Source organism: Equus quagga, chromosome 6, assembly GCF_021613505.1.
Source record: "Equus quagga isolate Etosha38 chromosome 6, UCLA_HA_Equagga_1.0, whole genome shotgun sequence".
NCBI lineage: Eukaryota > Metazoa > Chordata > Mammalia > Perissodactyla > Equidae > Equus > Equus quagga.
Window position 1 is genome coordinate 99,957,534 of NC_060272.1, and position 20,272 is coordinate 99,977,805.

The 20,272-nt window shown below is 33.8% G+C and overlaps 1 protein-coding gene across 1 annotated transcript in view; it reads right to left on the minus strand.

Annotated features, from left to right (window-relative positions):
• Positions 1–1,986: 1,986 nt before the first annotated feature.
• C6H9orf85 (chromosome 6 C9orf85 homolog) overlaps positions 1,987–20,272 on the minus strand; it is a 55,722-nt gene continuing 37,436 nt past the window's right edge. The window contains exons 3-4 of the mRNA XM_046664234.1: positions 7,755–7,868; positions 1,987–7,245 (exon numbers count right to left, since the gene is read on the minus strand). Coding sequence (XP_046520190.1) covers positions 7,095–7,245; positions 7,755–7,868 — 265 coding nt within the window. The 3' untranslated portion in view covers positions 1,987–7,094. The remainder of the gene's footprint in view (positions 7,246–7,754; positions 7,869–20,272) is intronic.

The window sequence follows — 20,272 nt, forward strand, 5'->3', positions numbered from 1 at the left end:
GTTGTCACTGTCAGAAATATTTCTTCTAAAGCTTGCTATTGCACTCAGACGCTTGTGGATGCTGTTATTGAAGGGCCTACCCCTCACAAGTACTAAAAATAGCCAGTAGCAAGTCTGCCATTTCTTGTATAAATGCTTTCACTGGAGGGCTTTGCTTCTTCTCTTTCAGTGTAATAGGAATTCTCTATCAAGGTTTCCCCCACCCAAGGGTTTCCAGTTTACCTACTTTCCACCCCAGGAAAACCATAGGATAATTTGACAGAAAATGTCTAAACCAAAACTTATGAAGCAATATATATAAACATGATGAATGGAGCACCTACTATGTGCCAGGAGCTGTATAGATGTTATATTTAATACTCACAGCTCTCTTACACTGTAGAAATCCCTGCCCCTGTTTTACAAATAGGTAAGGTCCACACAAGGTAACTTCCCAAAGGTAAGGAAATTGGCCCAGGGTCATACAACGAGTAAGAGGCAGGGTTAGGATTCAAACAGATCTTTCTGCCTCCAAGTCCCTCTCCCTTCTCCTCCTCCTGGAGTAGAGATTTATGTTGCTTTATTTCAAGGCATGGATTTGACAACAGTATACTATTAATTTTTAAAAAATTGTTACAATTTCTTTTGAATTCAGGCAAAATTTAATAAAGTGAATAAATCTTAAGTATTGAATTTTATATTTCTATACACTTATGTAACCATCACCTAGATTAAGAAACAGGCGATTCCAGCACTCCAGAAGGTTCCCTCATGCCCCTTCCTCGTCAATACCACAGCCCTAAAGGTAACCAGTATTCTGATGCTTGTCACCGTAAATTAGTTTTAATTAGTTTTGAACTTCATATAAATGGAATCTTAAAGTATATAATCTCTTGTGTTCAGATTCTTTTGCTCAGCACATCTGTGAGGTTCACCCATGGACAAGGCATAATTTTTAAAATGTATTATAATTTAATGTTAATGTTGAAGTCAAAGGCATTGGATTTGTTTTAAAAATGGAAAAAAGTTAACTTTAAATATTAAATAATGTAGATTTAAGTATTTAATATTAAAATTTAATTTATATAATTCAAATTAATGTTTCTGGAGGTTACAGAAACTTCTAAACCAAATTTTGATGAATCTTTTTGTATCAGTCAACTTCTGAACACTTAGGTACTATTTATATTTTTATATCCAAAATATATGTTAAAACCTTTCCTATTAGTACCAAGTACCAACTATACATTTTATGATGTGCAAATTATTTCCTTTGAAAGGAAACACATTTTAAAAATTACAAAAAACTTTTAATTTTTTTTTTTTTACTGAGGGAGATTCGCCCTGAGCTAACATCTGTGCCAATCTTCCTCTATTTTGTGTGTGGGCTGCCACCACAGGATGGCAGCTGACAAGTGATACAGGTCTGGACCTGGGAACTGGACCTGGGCTGCTGAAGGAGAGTGTGCCGAACTTAACCACTGGGCCACAGGGCCGGCCTCACAACATTTTTAATTTTTAAAATTACATAGAAATAAACGATGCAACCTCATGTGTAATTTTATGTAGTGATAACCTTTTGAAAGCCTGGTGCTTTTAATTCTTTTAAAAGTCTTATACATGAGATTTGGGGATGCATAATTTTTTCCCTATGTATTAATTATTGATGAAGTTGTGAGACTCATTAGCATAGAGCTACGTAAGTAATCTCAGCATACTTCCCTGATTGCATAAGGATTGCCAATAAAAATTGTGGAAAATGGTCTTGCAACATTCAGTATTACTGACAAATTTGAACGTAATGAGTGACAAATATTCCATGGCACAAGTTATATAGAGGCTATCTATAATCTTTTTTTCTTTTAAATGTGGCTTTTGAACAGGGCAATCATTGAGTAATATTGACTAATGTTACTAATGTTACAATGTTCCCTAGAAAGAGGAAGCTAAGGAAGGGATAGAGGTGTGTTCATGTTAATGCTGTTACAAATAACACAAGAAAAAAAGTGCTTAGGAACCTGGACCATTTGTAATTTTGCATAAATGTAGTTGCAATAAGATAGGCTTTGGAGCCATATAGACTTGGTTTGAATCTCAGATGTATTACTGTCTTTTCGGATTTTGGCAAGTGACTCAACCTTTGAGCCTCAGCTGACTCACCTGAAAGATGGAGAATACTGACTCAGAGCAGCGCTCTTTATGCTACCTGAGTAACAAATGTATGTTAAGCACCAAGTAACACCTTTCTTTTTCTTCTTCTAATATTATTACTGTATTAGGAGTTAATCACTACAACTTACCTTCCCAGTACAGCTCCTAGATATATCCAGAATTGCTGGTAAACACTTATATTCCGTCTATTATGCAAGTTCTCACAATAAAGTGACATCATCTAATTAGAAAGATTACGGTATTATGATTCATATGTGGAAATAAAGAGTCACAGGGTGAGTAAGAAAAAGTCATTCAATTCAGGTGCATAAGCAGTGGCTAAAAGCCTAAGCACTCTCCAGTGATGCTGGAACCCAAAAGTTCTTCAGAAAAAAAAAGGAACAAGCTCTAAATTGTCTGAAATAAGGGAATATGAAAGCATGGCAGAGGGACTGACTGTGAGTATGGAATATAGTGGCGTTATCAGTCAGCGACTCACATATTATTCTTATGCATACTAACTCTAACATGCAGAAGAGGTTCTGGGATCAGATGCTTGTATAGGTTCAAAACCTGGGCCTGACACTTTTTGGCTGTATGCCAAATTACTTCATCTCGCTTTCTCATCTGTAAACATGGATCATGATAGTTGTCACTACACAGGGCCAGAATGAACATTCAAATGTGCTTATCGCAAAAGACCTTAGTTTAGAGCTGGGCCAGGATACAGTGAGCACTCAATACATGCGCCCCTTGCCTTCCAGGACACCCTTTCTTGGTTCTCCTCCTACTTCTCTGTCACTCCTTAGTCTCCTAAGCTGCACACACAGGGCACAACCCCAGGAGTCCTAGCAGAGAACAGCAGCCGAGTGGCTTGGAGCTAGTCAGACCTCAGAGGTCACACAGTGCAGGAGGATGGGCTCACCCAGAGTGGAGATACCTGGGTGAACACTCTTGGCAACAAGTTAAGACCCCAGAAAATACACATCTAGGAATAAAGACAATACTTGAAGACTAAGAGATAGGAATAAGGAATTCTAGAAATAAATGTGAAACTGAAATAGATCACCCCAACAAAGCCTAAAACTAAGATTTGACAGAATCAAGGTGACCTGCACAAATTTAGTTTTTAGAGGAAGCCTCTATAATGTGTCATCCACAATTTCTAGCATACAATAAAAATTAGATGAGCAAAGCAGGGGAAAATGACCCATAATCAGGAAATAATCAATAAAAGCAAACAAAAGTGAACAAGGACTTCAAAATAACTGTGATTAAAATGTCTAAGAAAATAGAGAAAAAGACACATAAGATAGGTAACATGGAATATTTCAACAGAACTATAATCTATTAAAAAAGAATCAAATGGACATTTTAGAACTGCAAAATTTAGTATGAGAAATTAAGAATTTATTAGATGGGTTTAAAAGCAGACTGAACACATTAATCCTATTTATTCAGAAGACAGAATTAACAAATGCCAAGAAAGGCCAATAGAAAACACACAAAATGAAGCACAGAAAGGAAAAAATGAATGGAAAAAAGACAGCAGAGCAGGAGAAAGACACGGGACACAGTCAAAAGGGTCTAACGTGTAACTGGAGAGCTGGAAGGAGAGGAGAGAATAGGAAAAGCACTATTTGAAGAAACAATGCTGAACATTTTTCCAAATCTGTTTAAGGACATGGACCAACAGATTGGAGGAACTGAGAAAATCTTAAATAGCATAAATAAGATATTCACACCTTAGAAATCATAGTCAAGTGGCTGAAAACCAAAGATAAAGTAAAAACATCTTAAAAGCAGGTTTCACATGAGCTGGCCTTCCATTACTTCCCTGATCTTCTCTCTTGGGACTCTCCAACTTAACTGCTGCTTTCCTTGCTGTTCTTGAACACACCTGGCACAATCTTGCTTCAGAGGCCTTGCTGTGCCTTTTTGCCTCTGCCTGGAACATTCTTCCCCAACATGTCCCCCTGGACACCTTATTAAAAAATCATAGCCCACTTCCTCCCCACGTGTACACGCTCATCCCCACCCCATCCATGCCCTCAGACTCCCAACTATCCTACAATGCCTTATTTTTTCCCATAGCCCTTTTTACTTTCTAACATATAATTTAGTTACTGTGTTTATTGTTTACGGTCTGTCTCTACCCACTAAAAGGTAATCTCTGAAAGGATATGGATCTCTGCTTTCTTCATTGTTGTACCCCAAGTATCTTGAACAGTGCCTTGCCCACATAGGTGCTCAATGATTATTCGTTGAACAAATGAAATAAGAATGTTAGCTATTACTATATTATTTCCATTATTATTCCAAGCCTTTTTAGTCACCAATAACTTGTTCATGCCATGTCCCCCATCTAATAAAGTTTTTTCTCTATTTACCTATAGAAATGCTTTTGACATATGACAGAGTGGCAGCACTATTGTGCAGTAGTTAAAAATCAGACTCTGGAACCAGATAGCATGAGCAAGTAACAGGATTCTATATATATTCCATATATATATGGAATCCATATATAACTCTTCTTTTTCAGAATGTAGGCAAACAAATTCATGTCTTCATTACTAATTAATAATGACTAATTAATTTATATATATATAATCACATAGGAGCAATAATAATATCAGTTCTGTGGTGCTCTCATAAGTTCTAAGCATTTTACGTATTAATGCATTTAATCCTTCTATCAATCTCATGAAAACCAAAGCACAGAAAGTTAAATTGTACCAAGTCATACAGCTAGTAAGTGACAGAGCCAGGATTTAGATCCATGCTGAGCTCCAATAAAAAAGTAATTTTTAGATTAGAAAGGATAATTCATAAAGAAATATAAATGAACTAAACATAACAATTAAATTTAAGTCTTCTTAAAAAACAAAACAAAACAACTTGTCTTAGCACTAAAGGACGAAATGCAGATATTAGTATATGTCACTAGGTGATGCTCTTTGTTAAATCTCTCTTCTGGTAAGGTTATCTGAGGACTTATAACTCATTCAAATGGCAAAGAATTTATGGTAGGTCTAATAATAATTTAGTTGGCTCTTCAACTGCAAAAGTTATAGTCTAGAAAATAAACTTATATGCAAAAAGGAAAGCCACATAAATTTATGGGAGAGAAACTTTCTGTAAGTCTGTAAGCTTAGAATATTGAGACTTCCACATCACGAACACAGTATCTCTCCCCATTTATTTTTATCTTTCTCTATTTATGTCTCCACTTTGGATCTTGATAAGATTCTATATTTTTGTGTATAAAGTTCTTGAGTATTTTTTAAATTTACTCCTAGGTAACTTATTTTTGGTGCCACTAAAATGCTATCTGTGTCTTTACTTTTTTATGCTGAAATATCTTAAATTGCTATTACACTCAAATATTTCAGTATGCATTTCTTAAGTAATATTATTAAACTTCACCAAAACAATTCATTAATATCTTCTATTATCCAAAAACCACATGGTCAATAAACATTAAAAGGGGCTTAAGCCTATTAGTAATTAGGGAAATACAAATTAATAAGACAAAGATATATGTAGCATACATATAAAATTGACAGAAATTAAAAAGTCTGATATGAAGTGTTGGAAAGGATGCAGAGCACTGGAATTCTCATATATATATATTGCTGTGGGGAAGGGAGAGAACAATCTTTCTGGAAAGATAGTTGGGCATTATAGAGTAATACTGCAGATGCATATACCTGATGTCCTCTACCACTGCTGGACATACATCTAACAGAAATGTGTACCAAGAAATAAGATATGTGTACCAAGAAACAGATATACTAATGTGCATAGCACTATTGGTTGTAACAAGAAAATTTGAGATAACTCAATCGTCCCTTAACATTAGAGAGGATAAGTCAACTTATCCTCTCTAATGTATGTAATTAGTATGTAAATACAACGGAATAAAACACAGTAATGTAAAATGAACAAATTAGAGCTCTTGCAACAACATGGATCAATTTCACAAATTTCATAATAATGAAATAAAGAAGAGAGAAAATAACATGCATAGTATAGGTCTGTTCATATAAAATTCAAAACCAATGCCAGCTACTTATTTTCAAATGGTTCAGTAAATAAAATATATATCTAGACCCATCTACTGTGATATAAAGAAAACGTGGAAAAATGTTAACAATCATCAACCTAGGTGAAGAGTATACAAAGATTCATTGTACTATTTGGTACTTTTCTTTAGGTTTGAGATTAAAAGAAAAAGAGAAAAGAGTTCAAAAATAAGACAAAGCTAATTTATAGCGTTTAGGAATAGTTTCTTCATCTAGGTGATAGATGTATGACTTTTTAAATAATTATTTATTAAATATACATATATATTTTATGCATTTTTTCTGTATGTATATTTCACAAGACAAAAAAGGTAAAAAATGTCATAAGATATAAAAAAATACTTCCAATGAAAAATTGCTATACAGTTGTTAAATATTATAATAAACTTTTCGCTTTATAACAAGCAAACATAAGTAGGCGGGCTTTTCTTATGTGGGCCATTTACTCGAGATCAATTTATCAAAAGGTAGTTACTGAGGACCAGTTTTTGAGGCTAGCAATATAATAATGTCATCTGATTTTTCCATGAGATAGTTCTTACACAATCATCAATTCTGAATCTTACTTAGTTTGATATAGGTAGTATATGTAAATTCTAAATAATTTCCACGAACTGCAAAATGCTAAACCCATACTAATTTTGGCAGATATTCTAGCATATGCTACTTTAAAATTTATTATAGGAAAACTCTGGGTAAAAGCTTTATAATTATTCAAATATCATACATAATTTATATTGTCCCTGTATAAGTTTTGCCTATTTTCTACAGGTTTTTATGATTTCCTCATTAGGATTTCACAGTACTTTTTTGTAAAACCCTCAAAGTCCAAAGTTGTTTAGAATTTCATGTTTTCAAACTGACTTTAGTATAGTTATGTTAATCCGCTTGATTGCCATCTTCTGCGTCATCTAAATCAATATCAAAATCTAAATCATCATCACTTTCTTCGTTTCTTCTGCAGCTTCTTTGATGGTTAGAACATAGATTATTTTCAAAATTTTCTGTTTTTTCTTTTTCTTTGTTAAACCTACAGATGGAAGAAAAAACTTCTATTTATTTCTTAGGCTTTTGTTATTTAACTGTGTAGATTGAAAAGACCTTTACACTACTTTTCTTGGTTAACAAGAGTCTAATGAAATAAGTATAGAGAAAAAGCTCCTTGAAGACTAACTTAACGCAAGATCCAACCAATTATAATACTGCTGTCAATAAATTAGGTTCAAAAGCATTAATACATGATGTCCATTAAAGAAAAGTAGTTATATAACGAGCAATTCTTTTGTAATGAGTAGTGAATGTGAACCTTATGGATAAACATTTTAATTTCCTAAAACTATAAAATTTCACTTTTATTGTAATGATAGAAAAATTTTATAAACAATTAAGACATTTTTCCTGTTAGGTAGGAAAAAAGTCTACATTAGTGTGATATACTTTAATTCTGAGATTCTCTGAGCTACTGAATGTTTCCTTAAAAGAAAATTCACATATCAATTACTAAAAGAATAAAACTCAAATGTAAAAAGAAATACTCACGGAATAACAATGTCTTCTTTCTTTCCACATTTTGCGCAAACATCAAGTTCACAGGCACATGGTCTACACATTATATGATAAGAATCCTTCACTGTCTTTTGTAAACATTTAACACTAAAAGTGGAAAAGAAAATCAAATATTAATTTCTACTAATTACCTAAGATTTACTTGATGAAATAAAGGGGTGTAGCCAAATGTATAGGTGAAAAGCCCCCAAATCAAAACTGCTAGATTTCAATTTCAATTAGATATTTATGTCATTATAGATTGATTACGGCATTTCTAGATGTTTTCACTGGAAAATAACAGTACTTGAGATCTTTCTCTCTCTTTTTTTTTAAGATTTTATTTTTCCTTTTTCTCCCCAAAGCCCCCCAGTACATAGTTGTATATTTTTAGTTGTGGGTCCTTCTAGCTGTGGCATGCAGGATGCCGCCTCAGCATGGCTTGATGAACAGTGCCACGTCTGTGCCCAGGATCTGAACTGGTGAAACAGTGGGCCACCAAAGCAGAGAGTACAAACTCAACCACTCGGCCACAGGGCCAGCCTCCTACTTTCTTAAAGCTTTTAAAAAATATTCTTTTCAAATAGTGATAGTTTTACTCTTTCTTTCCAATTTGCATACCTTTTATTTCTTTTCCTTGTCTAATTACTCTGGCTAGGACAGCCAATACTATGTTGAATACAAGTGGCAAGAGTGGGCCTCCCGGTGTTTTTCCTAATCTTAGTGGAAAAGCTTTCAGCTTTTTACCATTGAGAATGATGTTAGCTGTGGGTTTGTATATATGGCCTTTATTATGTTGAGGTACATTCCCTCTATACTTACTTTGTTGAGAGTTTTTATCAAAAATGGATGCTGAATTTGACAAGTGCTTTTCCTGCATCTATTGAAATGATCATATGATTTTTATTCTTCATTTTGTTAATGTGGTATATCACACTGATACATTGATTGATTTGTGGATGTTGAACTATCCTTGCATCCCTGGAATAAATCCCACTTAATCATGGTGTATGATCCTTTTAATGTTTTGTTGAATTAGATTTGCTAATATTTTGTTGAGCATTTTGAATGTATGTAGGGATATTGGCCTGTAATTTTATTTTCTTGTGGCGTCCTTATCTGGTTTTGGAATCAGGGTAATGCTGGCCTTGTAAAATTAATTTGGAAGCATTCCCTCCTATTCTTTTTGGAAGAGTTTGAGAAAGATTGGTATCGATTCTTTTTTGAATGTTTGGTAGAATTCACCAGTGAAGCTGTCTGGTCCTGGACGTTTTTTTTGTTGGGAGGTTTTTGATTATTAATTCAATCTTCTTATTAGTACTTAGTCTGTTCAGATTTTCTATTTCTTCATGATTCAGTCTTGGTAGGTTGTATGTTTCTAGAAATTTATTCATTTCTTCTAGGCTGTTGAATTTGTTGGCATACAATTGTTCACAGTAGTCTCTTATGATCTTTTGTATTTTTGTGGTATGAGTTGTAATGTCTCCTCTTTCCTTTCTGATTTTATTTGAGTCCTCTCTCTGTTTTCCTTGGTTAATCTAGCTATAGGTTTGTCAATTTTGTTTATCTTTTCAAATAACCAGCTCTTAGTTTCAATGATCTTTTCTATCATCTTTTTAGTCTCTAATTCACTTATTTCCACTCTGATCTTTGTAATTTCTTTCCTCTTAGTAACTTTGGGCTTCTTTGTTCTTCTTTTTCTAGTTCCTTGAGGTGTGAAGTTAGGTTTTTTAAGATTTTTCTTGTTTCTTGATGTATGCATTTATTACTATGAACTTTTCTCTTAGAACTGCTTTTGCTGTATCCCATAACTTTTGATATGTTGTATTTCCATTTTCATTTATTTCAAGGTATTTTTTAAATTTCTCTTTTGATTTCTTCTTTGACCCACTGGCTGTTCAGTAGCACGTTATTTATTCTCCACAAATTACTGAATTTTCCAGTTTTCTTCCTGTAATTGATTTCTACTTTCATACTATTGTGATGGGACAAGATGCTTGATATGATTTCAATTTTTCTAAATTTTTAAGACTTGTTTTGTGGCCTAACATATAATCTATCCTAGCAAATGTTCCATGTGCACTCAAGAAGAATGTGTATTTTGTTGCTTTTGGATGGAATGTTCTCTATATATCTGCATAATATTGTTAAAACGCCCACACTACCCACAGCAATCTACAGATTCAATGCAATCCCTATCAAAATTCCAATGGCATTTTTGACAGAAATAGAACAAACAATCCTAAAATTTGTATGGGACCCCCAAAGACCCCAAATAGCCACAGCAATCTTGAGAAAGAACAACAAAGCTGGAGGCATTACGCTCCCTAATTTCAATCTGTATTACAAAGCTATAGTAATCAAAAGAGTATGGTATTGGTATAAAAACAGATACACAGATCAATGGAACAGAATAGAGAGCCCAGAGATAAACCCACATATATATGGTCAATTAATTTAGAACAAAGGAGTCAAGAAAATACAATAGAGAAAGAACAGTCTCTTCAATAAGTGGTGGGAAAATTGGACAGCCACATGCAAAAGAATGAGAATGGACCGCTGTCTTATACTATACATAAAAATTAACTCAAAATAGATTAAAGACTTGAATGTAAGACCTGAAACCATAAAAACTCTATAAGAAAACAGGCAATAAGCTCCTTGACATCAGTCTGGGCAATGACTTTTTTGAGTTGACAGCAAAAGAAAAAGCAACAAAATAAAAAATAAACAAGTGGGAGGGACTACATCAAACTAAAAAGCTTCTGCACAGCAAAGGAAACCATCAACAAAATGAAAAGGCAACCTGCTAAATGGAAGAAAATATCTGCAAATCATATATCTGCTAAGTGGTTAATATCTAAAATATATAAAGAACTTATACAAATCAGTAGCAAAAAAACAAACAATCTGATTTAAAAAATGGGCAGAGGATCTGAACAGACATTTTTCCAAAGAAGACATACAGATGGCCAAGAGGTATATGAAAAGATGCTCAACATCACTAGCCATCAGGGAAATGCAAATCAAAACCACAAAGAGATACCACCTCACACCCACTAGGATGACTATTACCAAAAAGGAGGGCAAAAAACAAGTTTTGTAAGGATGTAGAGAAATTGGCACCCTCATATTGCTGGTGGGGAGTAAAAATGTATGGTTACTTTTGAAAACAATTTGGCAGTTCCTCAAAAGGTTAAGGATATAGGTCAAAGGTTAAAGAGTTTCATGTAACCCAGGAATTCCACTTCTAGATAGACAGTCAAGAGACCTGAAAACATATATGCACACAAAAACTTGTACATGAATGTTCATAGCAGCATTATTCATAATAGCCAAAAAAGTGGAAATAATCCAACTGTCTATCAATTGATGGATAAATAAAATGCATAGCTATACAACGGAATGTTACTTAGTTATAAAAAAGAATTAAGTAATGATAAACATTTCAACATGCTTGAAAAAATTATGCTAAGTGGAAGAAGCCAGTCACAAATGAATAGATATTATATGATTCTGTTTATATGGAATGTCCAAAATAGGCAAATCTATAGAGACAGGAAGCAAGGGAGGGTGATGTTTGGGGGGAAATAGAGATTGACTGCTAATGGGTATGGGGTTTCTTTCTGAGACGATTAAAATGTTCAAAAGTTGATTGTTGTGTTGGTTGCTCAACTCTGTGATATACTAAAAGCCACTGAATTGTATAGCTCAAATGAATGAATTGTATAGTATGTGAGACAGATCTTAATAAAGCCATTTTTAAAGAGTCAAGTGGAAATCTCAGAGATAAGAAAAACATGGAGTGAAAGATACAAGACACAAAAAAATCCACTTTAAACATAAACATATTGATAGTCAAAAGTAGAAGACCAGAAAAAAAACCAAACAAACCATGCAAACACTAATCAAAAGAAAGCTGGAGCGGCTACATTATTATCAAAATAGCGTTCAAAGCAAAGAAAATTGCCAGGTCTAAAAAAGGATATTACAGGACAATAAAGGTATCAATTTTCTAAAAACACACAATAATCCTAAATGTTTATGCACTTAACAACAGGGTGTTAAAATAAATGAGGCAAAACTATTGAACTAAAAAGAGAAATAGACAAATCCACAATTACAATTGAGGACTTCAATACTTCTCTCTCTGTAATTGATAGAACAAGTAGACAAAAAAGTCAGTAAACATATAGAACACCTGGTTGATAGAAGATTATCAGCCAAACTGACATTTATAGAACACTCCACTCAACCAGAGCAATATGTTCTCTTCGAGTACATATGGAACATTCTCCAAGACAGACAATATCCTGAGCCATAAAACCAACCTCAACAAATTAAAAAAAAAAAAACCCAATTGAAGTTTATATAAAATATGTTCTCTTATCACAATGAAATTAACTAGAAATCAACAACAGAAAAACATCTGGAAAATGCCCAAATGTGTAGAAATTAAACAAAACACCTCTAAATAACCTGTAGGTCAAACAGTAAGTCACAAGGGAAATTAGAAAATATTTTGATTGAATAACAGTGAAAACACAGCACCAAAATTTGTGAAACGGAGCTAAAGAAGTTCTTGGGAAATTTATATAATTATGTAATCAAACGTTTATATTCTCTATGGAATTCCCTTTGTACTGTGTTGAAAACCAATTGATTATATATGTATGTTTATATTAAATAAGGAGAACTATCTAAACTTCCACCTTAAGAAAGCAGAAAAAGACAAGCGGCCTCATAGACCCCCATTACAATCAGCTTTTTTGGCTAGTATAACTTCCTGTTCCCACCCCCTTCTGCCTATAACAGTCTTTCATTTTGTACAGCTCCTCAGAGCTCCTTTCCATCTGCTAGACTGGATGTTGCCCAATTCATGAATCACTGAATAAAGTCAATAAGATCTTTAAAATTTACTCAGTTGAATTTTGTTTTTTAACACTATATACTACAAAGGGTGAATTTTACTGTATGTAAATTATACCCTCAAGAGATTTGACTGGGAAAAATAAGTTAGAATTAAAAAAAAAAAACTGATATACAACCTAAGTGAAAATAATTACTAAATATTTTTTGTTAAATTATTTGGTATGTTTGTGTTGGCTTTCCAAAAAGCTTTACTTAATTACTCTGCAATAAAAAATAGATAAAAAAATTTATACCATTAGAACACAAACAGATTGTAATAATCCAAATGGATTAAGGAAAAATTTTACAGTGTTTTTTAGGCTTCAATTTTTTAAAGTTTTAAAATAATTTTAAAGAACGTCTGTCTTGGTTAGGTTCATCTCAGGCTTCAAGGAAATTAGAAATGTTTTCATTTCTATGAATATGTTGTTTCATACTAGGGACTCCTGGGGTAAACCAATCGTTAAGTATTCAAATTGCTAATTCAGGGATAAAACTGTGTTTACAGAACTGTTCATGTTAAAATTTACATGTAAAATAGGCTTTAAAATGGGATATCCTGTTTTGGATTCTGGAGTCAAAAGATGTCAGATTCTACATTCTCTAGCCCACCTAGTACCCAAAACAGTGACTCTTAACAGGGCTTGAACACTTGCATAACTTATTAAAGTGCAGATTCCTGGGGTCCACCCATTATTTACATAATCAGAGTCTTGGGGATGGCTTCCAAGAATCTATTTGTTAAACAAACTCTTCAAGAAATTCTTATGCACACAATCACTTGAGAACTCTGGACCAGATTAAAGTAATTCTGCTTTGATATGGGGGTTTTCCAGGGTTCCTATTGCTAGTTGAGACTACAATGGCCAATTCGGAGAAAAGAAGGAATTCTAGCAATTACGCTCTTTTCAAATTTAAATTCATTCTGAAAAACAGATTTTATTAGGCTAGTTGCTCTGTGAATATAAATACATGTATCTTATAAGGAGATTTACACACATGTACATTTTTAAAATGACGTGTTTCCTCTTTATAAATGTGAAATGTGTTTCTGAAAATGTAAATTACATACATTTTTAGACATTTACAACCTTCTAATTTCTCTGCCACAGAAGTGGGACCATTGTGTGCTTTCTCTTTTAAAACTCTTAATCCAGGCTTTATGTCCTTATGGGGAGTAGAATGAAAAAAGGTCTGAACGTAAGTGTCTCTACATTCTTTTTCACCTTAGAATTACATTTTTCTAGCCAAAGAATCTTGATCTTAAGCATGGAATGGTTTAGATATTATTTTAATGATAAAAGAGATATGCATTCCAAGTTGTTATAAAACTTACGAAGTATTTTGAAATATCTTTAAAAATAGCTGTATATCATTTAATCACTTGAGTATTTTTTTAAAAAATGCACAGTAAGAAAAAACTTTAAATATAACTGAAAGCGAATTTTACCTAATTTCCTTGAAAATGGCTACATTTTGAATATTTTGTGAGTCCACTGCAAGAGAATTTCAGAGATGTTCAAATAATGATGATTTTGCCTTCTTTTTATTTCTCCATGGGACACAGTTCCCAGAAACAATCAACCTTGACCATGCATATACCACAATTCATCATTTTAGTGGAAACTGTCGTCAAATAAAAAAACAGGTCACTCCTACAAACCATGTTTACTGACAAAGGAGAGACTAGTATACTTTCAAAAAATGTTACCATATTTACTTTATTTTACAATGAAAAACACAAAAGGAAAGAAAAAGTAATAAAAGCTAAAAAATGTTCAGGAAATATTTAATATTTAATCAGGGACAAATTTTGAAGTTTTCAATGGATCACTATAAATACTAGAAAACATTATTTTGAAAATGGCACTGATTTGGGAAACAGGAAGCCTAGATTCTAGCCCAGCTTTGACGTGCCCTTGTCATATTATCTTTGAAAGTCACTTTAACTTCTTTGATTCTCATTCTTCATAATGGATATTAAGTGCTGGCACCTTAGCATGAACAATGACAGTGGCACCAAATTGTACTAGTAATTACTGTATTCATCACCTCCACAAACTTAGTTAAAAACAAAAATTAGGGGGCAAGCCCCGTGGCTGAGTAGATAAGTTTGTGTGCTCCGCTTCTGGTGGCCTGGGGCTTCACTGGCTCAGATCCTGGGCATGGACATGACACCACTCATCAGGCCATGCTGAGGCGGCAGCCCATACAGCACAACCAGAGGGACTTACAACCAGAATATACAACTATGTACTGGGGGCTTCGGGGAGGAGGAGGAGAAGAAAACAAAAAGGAGATTGGCAACAGATGTTAGCTCAGGTGCTAGTCTTTAAAAAAAAAACCCCAAATTAGAAACCCACAGACCTTTTTAAGGACCTCATTGTGACATTAACACTACTTTTTATATTGTATAATAAAGCATATCAACATTTGGAAGAATATTTTCCAAATGAGCAAATGTATGATGTTGCAAAATCATGTATGGGGGAAAGATCCAAAGTGCAGGACAGACCAACGGATGTTACTGTAATAGAGTATAAAGTGTTCATTGATGTGATTTCAGATTCTACACTCTAACTAACCTTTAGGAAATTTCCACTTGTTAAGATTTGGTGTAGTATCAAAGGTGAATTTCTACAATTATCTGAAAAAGGCTATTAAAATTACTTTTACTCTTTCTAAAATTTACTCTTTCCTTTTCCTTCTACTAGCCAGACACTAAAGAAATTTGTGAAAATGTAAAACAATGCCACTTGTCTAATATTTTTGTTTCAAAAGTTATTTTTCATAAAAAATTATTGACACTTAATGGGCATATGTTGTTTATATTATTTATTAAATAATTATTTTTAAAATGTCTCAGGTTTAATATCTATTACAATAAATATCAACAGATACAACACATATAAACCCATATAACAGAAGCTCTTTGGGGTCCTCAATAATTTTTAAGAGTGTAAAGGGATCCTGAGAACAAACAAACTGAGAACCACTGATCTGGACAATAAACACCTAGGGGAAAAGAACTGATCTTATATTTCTAGTACTTGCTAGAAGTAAAAGGTTTATTTTACTCCACCACTTTTCTGGCACTGCCTTCATTTCCTGGTTATATTATAACACTTTAACCTTTATCATAATTAAGCTCCACTTGTGATACTCTCACATATGTGATGACTAGGTGCTTTCGTAAACAGTCAGCTGTGGTACTCCACCCTCCATGTACAAACAATAGAAACTCAACATCAATACAGCTCTGTAAGTCATATTTCCAGCAGTGGCTCTAAGCAATCTGCGCTAACACAGAAAGATTCTGAAGCCATACTAAGGAAGTACATCATATGCTACTTAGAAAACGCTTTTAAGGAGACAATATCCCCAAATTCCAAGAACTTTGAGTAGAAGAAGTTACAATTCACTTCCCTGTGTCCCTAAAGGATGCTTTTGAAAATAAGTGGAGACTGTACTACCTCTTCTTATTGCAGTACTAGATTTGATTAGAATAATTCTTAAAAGAATACAAAATATTCATCTCTGACCAAGAGAAGTTTAGGGAAAAAAAGAAAACGGAAATTAGCACACTTTAGGGCAGGCAGTTTTCAGTCCGAGTTTGTCGTGTCGATCAATATTAATGCCAAAAAGTAGCCTTCATGCACAGGTGAACAATTGGTGACAGTAATGAAAACTCTCCACTTTTACCTTCAAATATTTAAACCTTTAAACCAAGGTTCTGAGCAAGAATAAAGCCAGGGTTCACAGTCAGCATACACTACAAGATGACACAAGGAGTGACCTGTGACTAAAACTCCACTCCAGGTAGGACATTTTAATACTCCCGGAATGTGGTGACACAACTCTCATATCACTGATTAACCATCAGAGCCCCAACCTATTATAAGAAATACTAGAGCTGAAGGGCATAACCAAAGACGCCTAACTATATAGTTTATTGTCACACACTGGTATACACGGAGGGACTGATAATATTGTAGTTTCTAACAGTGTTAACTTTTATTTGATAAAAGAACAAAAAGAATAATGATCAACTCATTTTTTTTAAGGTTAGAAATCCTACCACTAAACCAAAATTCTCAGTCTTGCTTTCTCTTCATTAAATGTTTATTCAGAGCAGATAGAAAATCTTCTTTTTGACAGGCAATATTGATTAATGTTCATGGATCACCAAGATTATGTAACAAGAGGAAAGAAAAACTAATAAGAGCAAATGAATGAATAAATGACAATTTATGTGGAACCCAAAGGCAAGACATATAGAGACAGCACGAGATTATCTGCATTGTCTATCAAAGGAAACAGGATTCTTGTTCATTTTTCCTCCATTTTCTGGTGCCTTCCTCACAGGATTTCCTATAAACATTCTTGACAGCATTTTTCTACCTTTAATTCATATCCTTTCTAGATCTCTTTCTCCTGTTTTCATTTTATTACTCCTCTGCAGTCTTAACTTGTGCTTCTGGGTCACTTTCTCCTTTTATTTACACCTAGCACTTCTTGTAATCTACCCAAGAGTTATTTGTGGGCCATCTCTCTCAATGGATTGTAAATCCCTTGGTGTTGGACATTCATTTTGGTATCTTCTATAACATACAGCACAGTGTCTTGTACACTGGTGATGCTATTTAAAATAATTGCAAGTTGAACCAAAGTTCTTGTCTGTTGTCCCTAGAAAACCCATCTTTTTTGTTCAGAAAAGAGCTATGTTTGGGGTAATATCCCCCATCATTACCCTGAACTCCTCCTAGAGACAATTTTGTTCCTAATAAAATAAGTAGGTTATACTAAATTATCTTTCAAATTCAAGTCCAGTCTCTTGGTTCTTGTAGGTTAAGGAAAATCTGGTTATACAAAATAAAGTTTTCCAACAGATGTATCTTCATTCTATAAGATATAGGAATGGTTCAAGTCATGTGGATGACTTTGAGTCAAACCTTAGGGATGTGACATTAAAATGAAAGCCAGGAATGAGAGATTATGAAGAGAAAAAAAACCTGCATTCTAATTTTGAATCTGCTGCTTACTAGCTGTGCCTAGGGTAAGTCACTAACTTTTCTAAGGCCACTTTCTCACTTTCCAAAGAGTTCTTATTAGAATACAATATATGTGACAGAGCTTTGAAAAAAATGTAAAGTTCAATACAAATATCTTAATGATCTACTTGCTAAGATGCTATCAGAAAATGGAAAAACTCATACTTCAGGGATTAAAGCGAAATCTAGCTATATGTGACCTCAGACAGGCCAGCTCTAAGTATTTGAGATCTTTTCCTTTCCTTTTACCATGATTCCCTATATGATATCAGCTTCCTGATAATTCTCTGAAGAATTCTAGCAATAATTCTCACAAATCCCACCAACAGAATCTAATTTCTAATTTTAAGGGACTTAGCTTTCTGGCTTCTACCTTTTACAGTTAAAAGCCAAATCAGAAAGAATGCATCATTTCAGAGCCCAAACAGTACAAGCAAAATTGCAGTTCTAAAATACCAATAAAGGAGAAGGTTAGCTATTTTTGCATTCCAGAGTACTAAAAGTACTTTACTAATCTAAGACATACTCTCTGCAATGCCACTCCTAGTCCCTATTCATGGAAGTCATGCGGTATTATGAGAAAAAAGCACTAAACTGTAGGAGTTTCTCAGCTGTTTATAGTAGACCTTTACCAGGTTTATGGGGGACAGGAGCAGGAAGGAGAGCAAAAGAGTTGAACTACAGTTACAAGTCTTCACTATCTTTTAATTCTGCTTGGATTCTGGCAGATAGCTTACATTGTTCAACTATCCTCATCCCCATCACCTCTGCCATCCAAACAAACTTACTTGATTTTTCAAATAAACTACACAAAGGTACATACACATCTAAAGAGAAGAACTGGCTGACAATGGAGGTTTAATTATTAAATATCCCTTTCTCTTGTATTTCAGAACAATATTTTCTTCCTAATTTACTACAGCCTTTGCAGCAGTAAGTAATCAGTTTTTCACTGGCCTGGTAATGTGACATTTAATAAAGTATTTATTTCTAGTCATGTATTTATGTCAATAAAATTGATTGGGATGTGGCATGGAGTTTGATGTAAAATTTAATTTACCACTTAAAAATTCCAATCCTTCTCGATTAACCAATAAAATTTGTAAAATGTAATGGACAAAACTGGTATGAACTTCACCTGCCATTCTTACCCAGTGTAACACCGCAAGTTAATAACAAAAATGATGGTTGAAACATGGGCAGGATTGGAAGGGGCTTGATAATCTACAAACCAGATAAACAATCCAATTTGTTTATTTTAAATGGTAAAAATAAAAGAATCTATTGAAAGCCAGTCTTTATTTACCATAACAAAATATATATATATATCTACGGTGCCAGCACACACAAAAACACAAAAAAATAAAAACTGTCTTTAGGCAATAAACATGTAAACTAAACATCCAATTTTTACCAAGATTTTTTATGGTCTCTGCTGTTTCTTCCTGCCATATGTTCATTGTTAAGGAACTCAACTTTGTTCTTTACTCTTTAGCCATTTTCCTATATAAAATATCACCAAGTCAAGAGCTTTCTCTGGCTATCGTCCTATTATTATAAAATATAAAGCTTTTTGCATTTCCATCTCCATTATCAGTTTCAATAAGCACCAATGCTTATTAGCATTGAGACAGTTTTTCTATTAGAAGATTCTACAATAAAGTATTTAATTTTAAGATGTCCTGACATAAATATTTTCTTCAAATATGAAGAAAAAATAAGTAAAAGTTCTTTACATAGTAATTCATTTTATAAAATACATTTAGTTTTCCTTTTCATTTGAATCTATTTTTCCAACATATGCAATATAGCTTTATGTCAACAATGGCTCAGAGACTTATCACGTGTATTTTATTAAAAGAAGCTGTGCTTCTAGAATGCTGACAAATGTGCTCACTTTTACAACACATCAAAATGGAGGCAAACCAAAGTGTTCAGAACATGTGGACTGTAGAATTAGCCATTAAATAATGGATTGTCACTTAGACTCTACAAATTTGGATTATATGGCGAATAAAGGCTCAACTTGGACCGATCACTGCATATAGCAAACATTATTCTTCAGGTATCTCATAGTGAGAGGTGAGTGGTATGCTCAGTTCCTAAGCACTGAAAGCAAGACAGCTTGGATAGTTATAGATGGAATCTATCAAGCTAAAATGTGATTACAACTGGTTCAAGGAGATTCACGTTATAGTGTTCGCTCACTGAAAAAATACAAGTAATGAATGCTAATTGATGGACAAATACAATAATCCAGTGCCGAGAAATGAGTGCAAGGTACTGCCGTGAATTTAACCAGGAGCTGGTGGATATATCTGGTGGTCTCTCTGCATTAATTTGCTTTCTTTGAAAAACGAGACCAGTGGTACTCTTTATTAAGCAGAATTTTAAGAGTATAGTACTTCTTCCCTTCAAACATAAAGAGATTAGGGGCCGGCCTGGTGGTGTAGTGGTTAAGTTTGCATGCTCTGCTTTGGCAGCCCAGGGTTCGTAGGTGCGATCCCAGGCGTGGATCTACACATTGCTCATCAAGCAATGCCTTGGTGG